General features: G+C 33.7%; 1 protein-coding gene across 1 annotated transcript in view; it reads right to left on the bottom strand.

Annotated features, from left to right (window-relative positions):
• Positions 1–14,367, bottom strand: part of TRDN (triadin) — a 360,457-nt gene that overhangs the window by 245,164 nt on the left and 100,926 nt on the right. Inside the window, exons 6-8 of the mRNA XM_027601775.1 lie at positions 11,125–11,178; positions 9,277–9,336; positions 2,001–2,171 (exon numbers count right to left, since the gene is read on the bottom strand). Coding sequence (XP_027457576.1) covers positions 2,001–2,171; positions 9,277–9,336; positions 11,125–11,178 — 285 coding nt within the window. The remainder of the gene's footprint in view (positions 1–2,000; positions 2,172–9,276; positions 9,337–11,124; positions 11,179–14,367) is intronic.

Here is a 14,367-nt window from a genome sequence, read left to right as displayed (position 1 = left end):
CACAGTAAAATAGTCCATTCAAAATATTTTCTCTTTACTTACTATAGTTTTGTTTTCTACCCAAAATATTTCAGAAATAACATATAGTTTTAAGAGAGGTAATAGCCAATATTTTTAATTTTTTCAAGGCAATATAATCATTTTTAAAATTGAAGAAAGGTTTTAGGGCTCCAAAGTTTTAATCCCACTCTTTTTTGTCAGTGATCCACAGAATTTTAAATTTAGGTGATTTTCATTTATTTCAAAATTTTGTGGGTCACAAGAAAAGAGAGACAGAAGTTTTTTTCTTTCTTCTTTCCTTTCCTTTTCAAAATATATTTTCAAAAAATATATGTCTTTTGTCAAATAAAACAAAATTTATAAATATTACTTGTGAATTCAAAGGAAAAAGTGATTCAAAGACAAAAAATAAGAGACGATTGCGAAGGCAAACACCACATGATCTCACTTCTAGGTGGAATCTAAAAGAAAGAAAGTGTGGATTGCAAATTTCATATCTTGTGTCTTATAATGGTGAAAACTATTTTCACTGTCCAAATAGCTTACTCAGTAATAAAGTTTTCAAAATTTTTAGTGAAAATCTCATAGAAACCATTCCTTAATTTTAGTCCTCAAATATAACTATTCAAAACTACCAGAGTAAAGGAAAGTTTCATTTTGCAACACCCCTAAAACATTTGTAGGAATAGTCCCTCCAGAGTAGATCCCATATTCTGTATGGAAAGCCTTAGGACTGTGTAGCAGCATAGCGCAGGGAATGGACTTTAGGAAGAACAGATTCCAAAAGGGGCAGGGATGTAGGACAAGCCCCTGGCTGTCTTCTGAAAATTCTCTCCTTTTATGTTTCCATAGCACCTTTCCATAAAGAATTTCAGGTTTATATTCCACCTCCATTTAAGTGCTCTATTTCTGTGAAGTAGGGATGTAAGTTTGACATCACTTTTACTGAATTGCTGCACAGGGTCAGGTACGGAGATTCCTAAAGTCATCAATTCAGTCAGTGGAAGCTAGCAAAGAAACTTGAGAGTTCTTTTTCCTATAACTTCCCGCCCATTAAATTAACCAAATTTAATAATTCAATGTATATTCTAAGCTATGTGCTCTTGAAGACAACAGGAATGTATGGATAGTTTTTATGATACTTATTCTATATGATTTGAACATACGCCCCCTAAAAAACTCCTTGAAAATTGTCATTTTCCCTGGTCTGCTGTTCTCCAAAGAGTAGAAAACATAAAATTGCTTTTCTACCTCTTAATAGAAATCCCATGTATGGTGAGAGCTGTAAATTGTGCAAGACTGTTGAATCACAGATATGTACCTCTGAAACAAATAATGCAATATATGTTAAGAAAAAAAAGAAGAAGAAGAAGATAGCAGGAGGGGAAGAATGGGGGGAGTAAATCAGAGGGGGAGGCGAACCATGAGAGACGATGGACTCTGAAAAACAAACTGAGGGTTCTAGAGGGGAGGGGGGTGGGGGGATGGGTTAGCCTGGTGATGGGTATTGAAGAGGGCACATTCTGCGTGGAGCTCTGGGTGTTATGCACAAACAATGAATTATAGAACACTACATCGAAAACTAATGATGTAATGTAATGTATGTGATTAAACAATGAATTATAGAACACTACATCGAAAACTAATGATGTAATGTAATGTATGTGATTAACATAACAATAAAAAATTAAAAAAAAGAAATCCTGTGTCTCAAGAATTTAACATTCATCTTCAACCTTCAAATAACTTCAGATAACTAACTCAAATCCTCTTTTAAAAATTTCAAAATGCATCTTTAAGATACGTGAATACATTTTAGTCTTCCATAAACGAATTTTAATTCCCACTTATTGCATTTCCTTTCAGATATATTTGCTTATACAAGTCTTTTTCTCCCATTTGAAGTCTGATCTCGGTCTTTTTGAGTTTTTAATTTCACTGTATCTGCTTCTTGCCCAATGTTCTCTTAGGACCTCTGGCCACCTCCTCTGAATGTTTACCTTTCTGTTCATGCTTGGACACAGCCGCAGTCTCTTTCCCCTCCTTGTCTTTGGGCTTAGGTGGTGTTTTCTGTACTTCTTTGACTTTTCCAGCTCTTGGCTTCACTTTCTCTTGTTTCCCACCTTTCACTTCCTTTTTAATCTTCTCTTCCGCCTTGGCTTTCCTCTCTTCTATACAGAGTTAAAGACAAGTTGGATTATTTTTGTTTATTTAGCAATACAGCATTTCATCTTTCATTGGTTGCTAAGAACAATTTAAAAAAGAAAGAAAAGAAAAACAATGGAAAAAATAGCGCCCCTGATATACATACTTGTGACTATTATTATCTAATTTTTATATTGTCTATGAAGTGACATGTTAGAGTACTTAAAAAAAGGTAGCTCACTTACAAGTTGGACACTTTCTTAATTTGTACATGAAAACATTACCTTTTAGGTAGCTACCAGATTAGCATATCAATAAGGAGCCATTTGAAATACACAAGGGATGTATATACAGGCATGTTCAGTGAAAGGCAAGCCCATACCAAAGAGCCTTTTTAAAAGGATATAATCTTTTTGTTCCACAACACAAATATCTTAAAAGTCATTCAAGAAACTAAACATAGTATTTTTAAAAAATAACTCTTAGGGGTATAAAGGTGAAATCACTTGCACGGGTAGTGACTAAGAGAAATGAAACAATAAAATCCATTAAAGGATACCTCAGAAACACTCAGGCTCTAACGACTTGACTTTAAAGGAGATGGAAAGAGAGCAGAAAATGCAATATTAGCTCCTGCTTATCTTAAGTCTGAAATAATAATTCTAATCACTTTTAAAACCCTTACATATATCCTAGTGAACAGAAAGGGCTTTAAATTAGAAAATATGTTAATCACAACATACATGCATATATATATTCTACACACACACATTCTTAATATGATATTCTATGCATTTGGGAGGAAGGAACTAGAAATGTGAACTAATCAGTTTGTGAAACTTTTCAATTATTTTACAAAAAGCAATAATAATACAGCACACATTTGTGGGGAATTGTTTATATAGATGCTACACACTGGACATGATTTATTCTATGGGACCACACATAATCAATAGACACCACGATAAGTCTACTGCCATGTGACTCTCTCACGTCATTTGTCAATGTAACGGATAGGCTTTATTGTCACTCATGTTGAAAAATTTTATGAAAATATTATAATCAAGTTTTTTTGCTTTAGTACGTTAAGCAATAATTTGAGACTAATGCAAGATGAAATTATGAGGTCCCACGAAGAGAAGAATGAAAATGATAATGTCTGATGCTTACAAAACCAAAATCATCAGTGGTACTGCATTTAATTGAATGAACCAAACTTCCCAAAGCACTGTTTCTCAGAAACTTTGCAGGAAGATGATGCTACTATGTTAAAAGTATAAAGATATTCCTATGATCAAAGAAATTTGGAAACAAAGTTAAATCAGTTTTTTTCACTATGAAATTTCTCAAAGCTAGAGTCTATTGAAAATCTTCAAAGAGGGAGATTATTCTATGCACTGTTTTCCAAAGTTGCTTAGACATAAAACTCTTATACAAAACTCACCCAATTACTCCACAAATTCCCAATGTCTCTGTGGCTTCTGTAACTATATTCAATTGGGGATGTTCTTCTACTTCTTTTAAACCATTTTTAAATTTCCTTTGCTGGCTAGTGCTCTTTCCTACAGCAGATTCATAGATTTCTGTGACTGAAACCATCAGCTCTCTGCAAATGACTTTAAATCAACATAATTCCAAAACCTCACACCAAATATTTATTAGTTTCTGGCTACAGAGGAAGTTCCCCTGAGATGCCAGCAACACCTCAGACTCACACAATTCATCAATGTTCACCTAACGAACTCTTCCAGAGAGCTTAGCATGGCGTGGGCTCAGAGCGAGTTGCTGGAGCTCTGAAGATTAGCAGGATAAAAAAGGTTAGGATAGCGTTTAAAATCCTGCAAGATCGGGTTTCATCCTTTTTTTTTTTTAAAGATTGTATTTATTTATTCGAGAGAGAGAGAATGAGAGATAGAGAGCACGAGAGGGAAGAGGGTCAGAGGGAGAAAAAGACTCCCTGCCGAGCAGGGAGCCCGATGTGGGACTCGATCTCAGGACTCCAGGATCATGACCTGAGCCGAAGGCAGTCGCTTAACCAACTGAGCCACCCAGGCACCCAGAGCTGGTTTCCTCCTATCTCTCCTCTCATAGCACCTTTCCAAAAGTTTCTTCCTCCACTAGACTACTTTCTTTTTCTTGAATGTCTCATGCATTTTCTACATGTCAAACATCTCCAGGCTTCATTTTTTATGGTTGCTGTGTTTTCCGCATATATAAATTTCTTTGCGCTCAGTGCATATGCAACAAAGGGCACGGCCATTGGAATTAATCTTTCCTTCATCTGAGCTTCAGTTTGCCTCAATTTTTATTAAAGCACATCTGCTTCTCCCCATTATATATCTTGTATTACAAATGATTGTTCACACATCGCTCTTCCTTACCAGACAGAGCAACTTGAGGATAGGAACTATGTTATTCATTTTTGTGGCATCATCATGTCTAGCACAGTGATTTTTTCAGGGAAAACACAAAATAAATGTTTACTGAATTAGCACGTTTGATCAAGAAGAGAGAACAGTACATGTTTCACTGTACAATAAACAGATTGCATATGTAAACGTGTTTAAAATAAACTTGACAAAACTTGAAAAATTTGCCAAATTTTTCTTGCTTATACTTTTTTGTGTGTGAAATTGTAATTTTTGTTACATTAAATGACACCTACCCACTTGTAAGTAGCTCTTGATTTAACCTTAACTTCACACCATGGAATTAAAATATATGAAATTCAGATCTACCTTTAATGCCATAATAATTTGTAAATGAGCAAAGATAATCTTCTTCAAGGCCACATCTAAAACAAACTCATTTTTATCAATGGTTTTAAGTATAAAAATAACAAAATTTTCCTTACCTCTTTTAGACATTTGTCAGTGAGCTTCATATTTGAAACAAGTAAGTTTACCCCACATTAAAATGGGTAAGAACTCAACAATGATGTGGATATAACAGGGTAAATACCGTGAAACTAAAGCAACATTCAACTGCTATTCATTTTTATCAAATGGGTAGGTGTTCTTAAATTTTATGTCGAAATACTTTTCCTGTTGTTGTTTCTTTTTTCCTTTTTTTTTTTTTTTAAGAATTTAACTGACATTTGGATTGAGGAGCTCACTAAGGAATGATAAAGCAAAATGTATTGTCACGCCTGTATTCCAATCACCCAGTTCTATTTAGGAGGATATTTAATTTATGATTTTTTCAAATAAAAAATAAGATGGTCTAGTCAAAAGAAAGACATCAGTATATTTAATTCACTTGGGAATTAGCCTTGCCCATTAGTGACTGTACTAGAATCAAAATGTCTAATGCCAAAGTAGGGAAATCACATTATCCAATAAACATATTAACATACTATTCATTTTTGGAGTTAGGATATGACAAATTTCAACTCATTCATTAAAGAACTGCCAACTGCTTCATTTCTCTGTTCCTCAGTTTTCCTCATTAAAAAAAAATTACCACTGGAGCTATTTTTTCCTTTAAGGAAGCTGTGAGGATAAGTAAAATAATGTGAACAAAAGAATTTGTACACTGCAAAAGAAGTACATTGGAATTTCTAATATTAAATCCTCATATCCTGAGGATTCATTCCTAGAGCTCATTAGAGTTTTCCTAGAACTTAGAGTTTGATGTATAGCAAGAACTACTATATTATACTCATTTTACAGATGAGAAATCTAGGAATGAAAAACCATTTGCCAAACATGGTGCAACTAATAAGGCAGAAGTAGAAGCAGTAGAAGCAAAATGACTAACCCATTTCCCCATTACAGTAAATTGCATAATATTATTCATATTAATCTCTGAGGATGATTTCAAAATGTATTTTAAGACATATGGAGGGAGATATACATATACAGAAACCAGTGAGAACAACAGAAAGTCTTCTGAAAGTGATCAATAAGTAGTAACCGCCCCTACTTCATCAAATACACACATATCTGAAGATCATCATTTTCCAGACAGTTCGACAGGCTGGCCTGGACTTGGCTTACTCCACTTACTTCTCTTGCCATCATCTCTTCTTCTACTTCTTCCCTGTCTTTGTTATTTTTAAAGAACTATAGGAATAGGCTAGTTTTCACAATAATATGAGGTCCTACACATGTACCAGGGAGGAACAGAGAGTTGCTGCTCTTGGAAATGCTGTGCTTGAAACAGATTATAAAATGTGCTGTGTTTCACGGGAGTGCCTCTGGCAATCAAAGTCTTCAGAGGGAGATTTTACTTAACTCTGGTCATACCTCTCAAATACAATAGGTTATCTTTGTTTCTAACTTAATTATCATACACTATAATGAATACCTTTTCAATCTTATTTTGTTTTCCCCCAAATTACCCATTATGCAAAGATAATTTCTTATGTATTTCCTATGTTCTTAACATAATGTATATATACATAAATAAAATAAAAAGGAAACATATTTGGGTGTGTGTATATACATGTATGTATATATACATGTGTATATACATACATGTATATACATATATAGGTTGCCTATACATATACATATTTGCCTATACATATTTGGGTGTGTGTATATACATATATGTATATACATATATAGGTTGCCTACATGTATCTCCTGATAAGAATATAAGTATGTAAATAAAATATTTGTGATTTATGGCAGGCCAGGCTGACTCAAGATGGCCTGCCCGTGACCTCCACTTTCTGGTATTCATATGCTTATGTCATCTTCTCCCCTTGAATATGGGCTGGCCAATGCATTTGCTGCTAACCAATAACATGTGACTTCCATGATTAGTCTACATAAGATTATCTCTGTTTTACTAGATGATTCTCTCTCTTGTTAAGTTTGATGAAACCAGCTATATATTAGTGAGACTCATGTGGCAAGGAACTGAGAATGGCTTCCAGCCAACAGTCAGAAAGCATTGAGGCCCTGATTCAACAGGTTTTGAAGAACTGAATCTTGCCAACAATCATGTAAATGAACTTGGAAATTGTCCTTCCCCAGTTGATCCTTCAGATGGGACTGTAGCTTTGTTAATACATTGATTACAGTCTTATGAGACACCGTGAAGCCAAGGACCAAGCTAAACCATGCCCAGAGTTTTGACCCACAAAAGCTGACATAATTAATGTGTGTTGACCTAAGTTTCTAAATTTGTGGTAATTTTTTCATAGCAATAAATAACTAGTACCGTATTAAATAGATATTTTTGAAGGAATAATTGATGCTTGAAGACCTTTATTTATCTTTGGAAAGAATACTAGACTTTTACTCAGTTCACTTGGGGTTTTGTCTTAGTTTAATTGCATACTAGTTATATAATCTGCGAAAATTGTTTTTTCTCCCTAAAGGTCAGTTTCTTCATTTGTTTAGTTAGGAAATTAGGTAAGATGGTCTCTAACATCCCTACCAGCTGTAAGATTTCATATATATATGAATTTATTTTCTTTCAAATCTGTCCAAAAGAAGAGAACCAAATAGAATATAATAATATATATTTAATTATAAATTTCATCTTAAGACTAAATTCATGCTACCTTCCAGGAAACAATCTTAGTTTATAATCCATCTATCTTAATAAAATGATATTTGGTTATCTCATGAAAAATTTAGTAAAAATATATCTGCTTCAAATATTTAATTATTTTGCATTGTGTAGGTAAACACATTGAATTTTGAAAGTAGATTCCAATGTTTATTTGAATTAGTCCCTTGAAAACATTCAATTGAGATTTCTAAAATGTACTGGTCACATAAAACCTATATTTTAAAATAGGAAGAGGAAATTTAAATTCAGGACATAAGATTGAACTATCAGAATCCATATTTTAACATCAAACAATTGGCAAATAAATTGAGAATATGAAATTTTTAATTCAGTATTTTTGGAATCCTCCAAAATACATAACATTACATTGATATTCTACTTGTTTTTGGGGGGGATATTATTAAGATACTTTTGGTCTTCAATGGCTTAAAATATCAATCAAGATATATGCATTATCCTTTCTTCTTGAAGAAAATAAATCCGAATTTGAATCTTCTAAAATTAACTCGTAGTGTACTACTGGTCAAAAGCTGTAAACCAACTATGTTGTGCTACTTTCCTATCTCTACAGTAGCAAATTACTACAAACTTAGCTGCTTAGCACAATATCCATTTAATATCTACCGATTTCCAAAGTTCAAAAGTCTTGGCACAATGTGGCTCAACTAAGTTTTCTGCTTAAGGTTCACAGGTTCACAGGGCTAAAATCAAATTGCCAACAGAGCTGCATTTTTTACTGGAAGCTCTGGGGAAGAGTCAATTTATTCAACCTGCTGACAAAATTCTTTTCACGTTGTCCACATGCTCCCTTCTATTTTCAAGCCAGCAATGGGTGGCAAATCCTTCTCACACTTCAAATCTTTCTTTCTCTTGTGTCACATATCTATGCTTTAAAGAATCATGAGATTACATTGAGCCTACTTGAATAATCCAGGATAATCTCTGTATTTTAGATCAACCTTAAATACTATTACAAAGTGCTCTTTGCCATGTAATATAACATACCTATGGGGATGACAGCAAGTGGTAAAGGTCTTGGGGTTCCAAATTCTTCCCACCACATGTGGAAAAGCCTTTCATCTTCTCACATGTTCAGAGGCTCTATTATTTTAAATATTTAGTTTTATTGTTCTTTAAAATATTAAATTTTAAATGTAAGACCAAATTAATTTTTATGTAAAGGAAATGCTGAATGCTTATAATCATCCAGTTCTCTGACACCCAAAATATAATCTTTTCAATAAAAATAATTTAGTTATAGAAATAATAAAGGGGGTGGCGCCTGGGTGGCTCATTGGGTAAAGTGTCCAACTCAATCTCAGTTCAGGTCTTGATCTCAGCATTATAAGTTCAAACCCTGTGTTGGAGTCCATGATGGATATGAAAAAGAAAGAAAAAGAAAGAAAGAAAGAAAGAAAGAAAGAAAGAAAGAAAGAAAGAAAGAAAGAAAGAAAGAAAGAAGAAAGAAAGAAAGAAAGAAAGAAAGAAAGAAAGAAAGAAAGAAAGAAAGAAAGAAAGAAAGAAAGAAAGAAAGAAAAGGAAGGAAGGAGGAAAGAAAGAAAGAAAGAAGGGAAGGAAGGAAAGAATAAACGGAAAAGTTACCTTTTGCCATTGTCTTTGTTTCTGGTTTTTCTTTTTTCTCACTTTTTTCCTTGTGAGTTGCTTAAACAGAAAATTTTATATTAGTACATACTTTTAAGTAGATTTCAAGACCAAGCTTTCTCTTTACCTCAATTTTTATAACCATCAAAATCATGAACTATTTTGAAGATGGATGACATTAATAAGCCTGATTTAGAAATAAAAAGGTACTAATGTAATAATAACTGTTTAAAATCCAATTTAAAATACTTGGCATTAAGATTTAGAAAGCATTTTGAAAGCTAGTCTCACTCTCCTTTTTAAAGTTATTATTCTAAATAGATAAAGTTTTCAGGAAAGACAAACTGAGAGAGCAAATTTATAATAATTTGATAACATCAAATTATATGATAACATCAAAAGATGTTATTTTATCAGGAAGAAGCATCTCTTTATGATTAATTAAGATAAATATTTAAATCAGAATTAGAGCTTTGATTCATAACAGTGTTTCACAACAAGGACTTAATTGACATTTGGGGAAATAATATCTTACTATAAGGGACTATCTTATGCATTAAAAAAATGCTTAGGATTTCTCATCCCTGCTTTACCAAATGTCCTTCACTCTAATGAAGGTTTTTCTAAATAATCAATCCCTAAGAAATAGCATCTTTGGTAGAGAACAACCAGTAAAGTATAACATAATCACAAATGATTACTGATCGAGTGTAGCTTCTTAATTGAATAGGATTTGACACGATATCTGAAACATTATACCTTTTCATGGTTATGTAATAAATTAATAAATCAATATGAATTTATTTCACTAACTTCTATTAAGTAAAGGAACCCTGAGACATACAGAAGCATGTACAGGTTAGCCACTGTTCAAATGTATTAAACTGTGTGTGGTTTGGTAGTTTCCCAAACCACCATATATTTTTCTGTCTATTCCCGCAGACAGAAAGCCTAACTTTAAATACAAAACCTGAGAAAAATATCTGAAAAAGTGACAGACCAGGAAAATATACCCAAATGACATGCACAAATATTATCAGGAGAAATGGGTAATGAATGTGAACAGTTAAATAAGAAATAGACATCGCTAAAATTCATATTTAAAAACTTCAATCTACAAATAATAAGCAGTTTAAATATATCGTGGAAGAAAATATCTCCATTTAAATACCATGAAGCTTTTTTTAAAAAGAATTAGGAAAATATCCACTTACTGATACAGAAAGATCTCTAAAGTATATTATTAAATTACAAAAGCCAGAATATAGGACACATTAAATTTTGCATAAAAAAAACCAGGGAGAAACAGTAATCTATATTATCTTATGAATGCATATTGAGGCTCTGAAAGATGCACATAAAACTCATAAAAGTGGTTTATTGTGTGTATGTGTGGGTAGGATGGAATGGGATCTGGGAGGCTGAGAACAGGCAGAAGGAAGCTTTTCACAATGTCTCTGTATTTGTTAAACAAGGAGTCTGCATTGCAGATTCTAAACAAATACATACAAATTAAATTTTTTAAAAAATTCCAGTCCTATAGGTAATCAAAGAATGCGAGTTAAAGTAAGGAAGTATACTTTCTTACCTATCAAATGGACAAATATTTTGTGAAATAATATCCTCATTGTTGGCTAAGGCAGTCTCACAACTGCCAGGAGAAAAAAAGATACATTTCTAGAGAGTAAATTGGTAACAGAGTTTGAGTCTCACCCTAGGAATTACTCTTTATAGATTCAATTCTAAGGAAAATATCACAATATAATTTTTAAAAATCCGATGTAAAAAAGAAGAGTTCAAAAGGGGGAGGGGCCAATGTGTAAGAACAGAGTAAGAATAACTCCATACCTTTCTTTGCAGATTTTTCTTTTTCTTTTACTTTTTCTTTTTCTCGGTGTGCAACTGGAAAGAAACAGACAATACTTTTTCACTTAAATAAAGGGAATAAATAATGAAATGTTTGCATGGCTATTTTTGATGTCAAAATGTTATCTGCTGCTTTTGAAAAATTTTTTTAACTGGAATGAGGTTTTACATATTTAGATGTTTAAATATTAAGGTAACTATAAATTTTTTATTTCTACTTTCATTTCATATCCAAGCACAAACTTGTACCAAAACCAGGTCTGATTGCAAAGGTAAGAATAGACCTCAGCTTCTCCAAACCTTTAACTTCAATATCATGTAGTAGAAAACTTTAAAAATGTATCATGCTATATGCCAAAGAAGCCCAGCTCAACCCTGGAGAAACATCAAAATATAAAGACAGAAATACAGAGAAATAATTTTCTGAATCTATGCAAAGTATAATCAACATAAATTGTCCGTGTTACTCTTCTACAGAAACATTCACACTAAAAATTTTGAAAAATATACTGGCATGAGACTAGAACGACACCAAATCCTTTTAAAGAAAACTAAATTTAATTTACTATGAGCTGTGATTCAATTAATTAATGCAGTAGGGCTCAAATTTAAGTAAAAATCTTTCTCCACAATTTAGTCGTAACTCTTATTAATAGCACGTCCAGTTGTCAGACTAGAAACAAGGGAGTCAGTCATCCAGGATTCATCTCTCATTTTCCACTTTTGTTCATTTGCCAACCTCTTTCAATCTACCTGTCAATGTTCTTCTTACACATCTTTTTTTTTTTTATCCAATATTACATTCTTCACCTGTCATTTATTTACACAAAAACAAAGAAAGCACCTATGTGCTAAATAAAGATTGCTAGGCAAGACAGACTCTATCCCTGTCATTGTGATGTCAACAAGCTGAGGAATAATGGAAGTTAGACAAACAACTGCAAAAGTAGTTAATGGCACTTGGTATAATTGCCATGAAGGAAATAATCAGGTAGCATTCAGAGACCTACACTAGTCTGTGTATTTAGGGAATGTCCCTTGGTAGAAGTGACATTTAAAGATGTGAAAGGTGAGAAGAATTAATCTAGTAAGGGAATGGGAAGGTAAAAGGGAAAGAGACCATTTTAAAATTTGCAGTAGAATGCCCTTCTTGCTATATTCTTATTGCAAATATTATTATAATACTAGTCTAACTATTCTCTTGAACCTTTAGATTGAGATTTTTCTCTCTCAGAGTAACATTTCTAACAGGAAAATCCTATTATACTATTGACCTGTTACATACATTAGGATCTCCCTCATGGCCTAGCATGGTATCTATTACATAGTAGGTGCTATATGAAATCTAAAAATATTTTGTTGCTTTAATGATTTGGTATTTGCTCATCAATGCAATCTTATCTCCATGAATTTCCCCTTGAACTTTACATTGCAGTTATAGCAAAATGATTGTAGCTCCACACGCATACCACGTACCCTTCTCTCTCCTTGCCTGTGCCTTCCACCTAGAATTCCTACTCCCACACTTCCCCTTGTCAATGCGCCCTTTCAGTCCTGACTCACTTGCCTCCTCCACTGTGAAATGTTCTTTGATCTCTACTTATTTCATACACCAACAGGACCATGTGCATAATTCCATTTCAACAATTAAATAATAATACTGCCATTGTTCCTATATCTGACTCCCTAGTAGGTGAAATCTCTTTAAAGACTACACCATGTTATTTTATTTTTTATCCCTGGCTCATCACATGATGTCTGCCCCATAATGGAGTTTTAATAGATTTTTCTTTGAGGGAGCCAAATTTTAAAATATTATAAGAAAAACTACTTTCATCTTCTAATACAATTCTATTTATTAATGATATGGTGTAGATATTATAAGCACTGCTTGCTTCTGGCCATCAAAAATTTTACAACTTATCAAAATTTCTTAAATAATTAAAACCCACTGAGAAACAGAAGAAAAAAATACACCTTAGAACATCTAGGCATCATTTTTTCCTTATGTTTAATAGTCCTTTTAGGTGCTTCTGAGTTACTAAGCGCAATATAAATATCTCACAAAATAAACAGAGGACTTCAGCATTCACACATGACCACCAGTAGCTTATTTTGGTTCTTTTGGATCACTATTAATTAAGCTAAAAACCAAAGGAGAATCTTGGCAAAAACAAAGCCTCTTTTAAAAGTTCTCTAGGGGGAACCAAGTTTGCATGAGATAAGCTGTGCTTTTGGAACCTGATTGGCAGGATCCCCAGGAGAACACCTAATCTGTGTCTCTGCTTCTGTGAGGGACCAGACCTCACCCACCTCAGACAGCTGGTTGTCCATTCCACTAAAGGATTTTCTGGCTGACGTGTGCACAGGCATAAATGGAGGAATTAATACAAAATCAAAAGAGCAAGGGGGCTGAATTCAAACTCAAATTAGCATATTAATGCCTCATTCCTGTTACCCTGGGGGAAAATCTGGTTCCTCACAGTATAAATTTTGATTTACAGACACAATCCTGTATGCTGGAATTTCATTATCCCCCACAGAAATGGTGCCATAACATTGCTCAGTGGAACAGCTGGACCCATGTGCTCTAGGGAGCTGTTCAAAATGGCAGACAGCCACTAATGCTTCTTGGATGAAAACTTCAAACTTTGGCAAGACGGAGCTCAGACACGAAGTTTTAAAATTTCATTTATCAAAACAATGCAACCATCAGTAACTGCCTTAATAATCACGTTAAAATAAAAAAAAATAAAGAATTTGCCACAACAACTTCATTTGCTAGTGCACCTCCTCTTTGCATAGAAACTACAACCAGTTCTCATATGCTAGAAGAAAAAAGTACTTTCCTTGTCATCAGCTCTGTTTGGCAAGTTACATCTTAGCTAGGACGCTTTTAGCTCAGGACAAAATAAGCTTGTTGCACCTGCTGGAGCTTAATTTGTTTGTCATCCTTATTTACAAGAAACAAAAGTCCCTTCGGTATACTGATAATTAAAAACAAATGGAATCCACCAGTTGGAATGGCCCTGATGTTTGGCATCGGAGTTGGCATGGCCCTGCTGTTCCTGCACTTGCCCAGACTCTGACCTTTCCCTGACCAGAACATTCAGCTCAACTTAACTCTGCTGCAGTCTCTTGCCCATCCCATGTGGTCCCTCTCCAGCACTCTGCAAGCTGTGCTCTGTGCTTTTACAGAGCTTGGCCCTGGCAACCTGCCAAACA

The sequence above is a fragment of the Zalophus californianus genome, chromosome 7, assembly GCF_009762305.2.
Source record: "Zalophus californianus isolate mZalCal1 chromosome 7, mZalCal1.pri.v2, whole genome shotgun sequence".
Lineage (NCBI taxonomy): Eukaryota > Metazoa > Chordata > Mammalia > Carnivora > Otariidae > Zalophus > Zalophus californianus.
The sequence above is the reverse complement of the archived record's forward strand: the minus strand, read 5'-3'. Positions and strand labels throughout refer to the sequence as shown.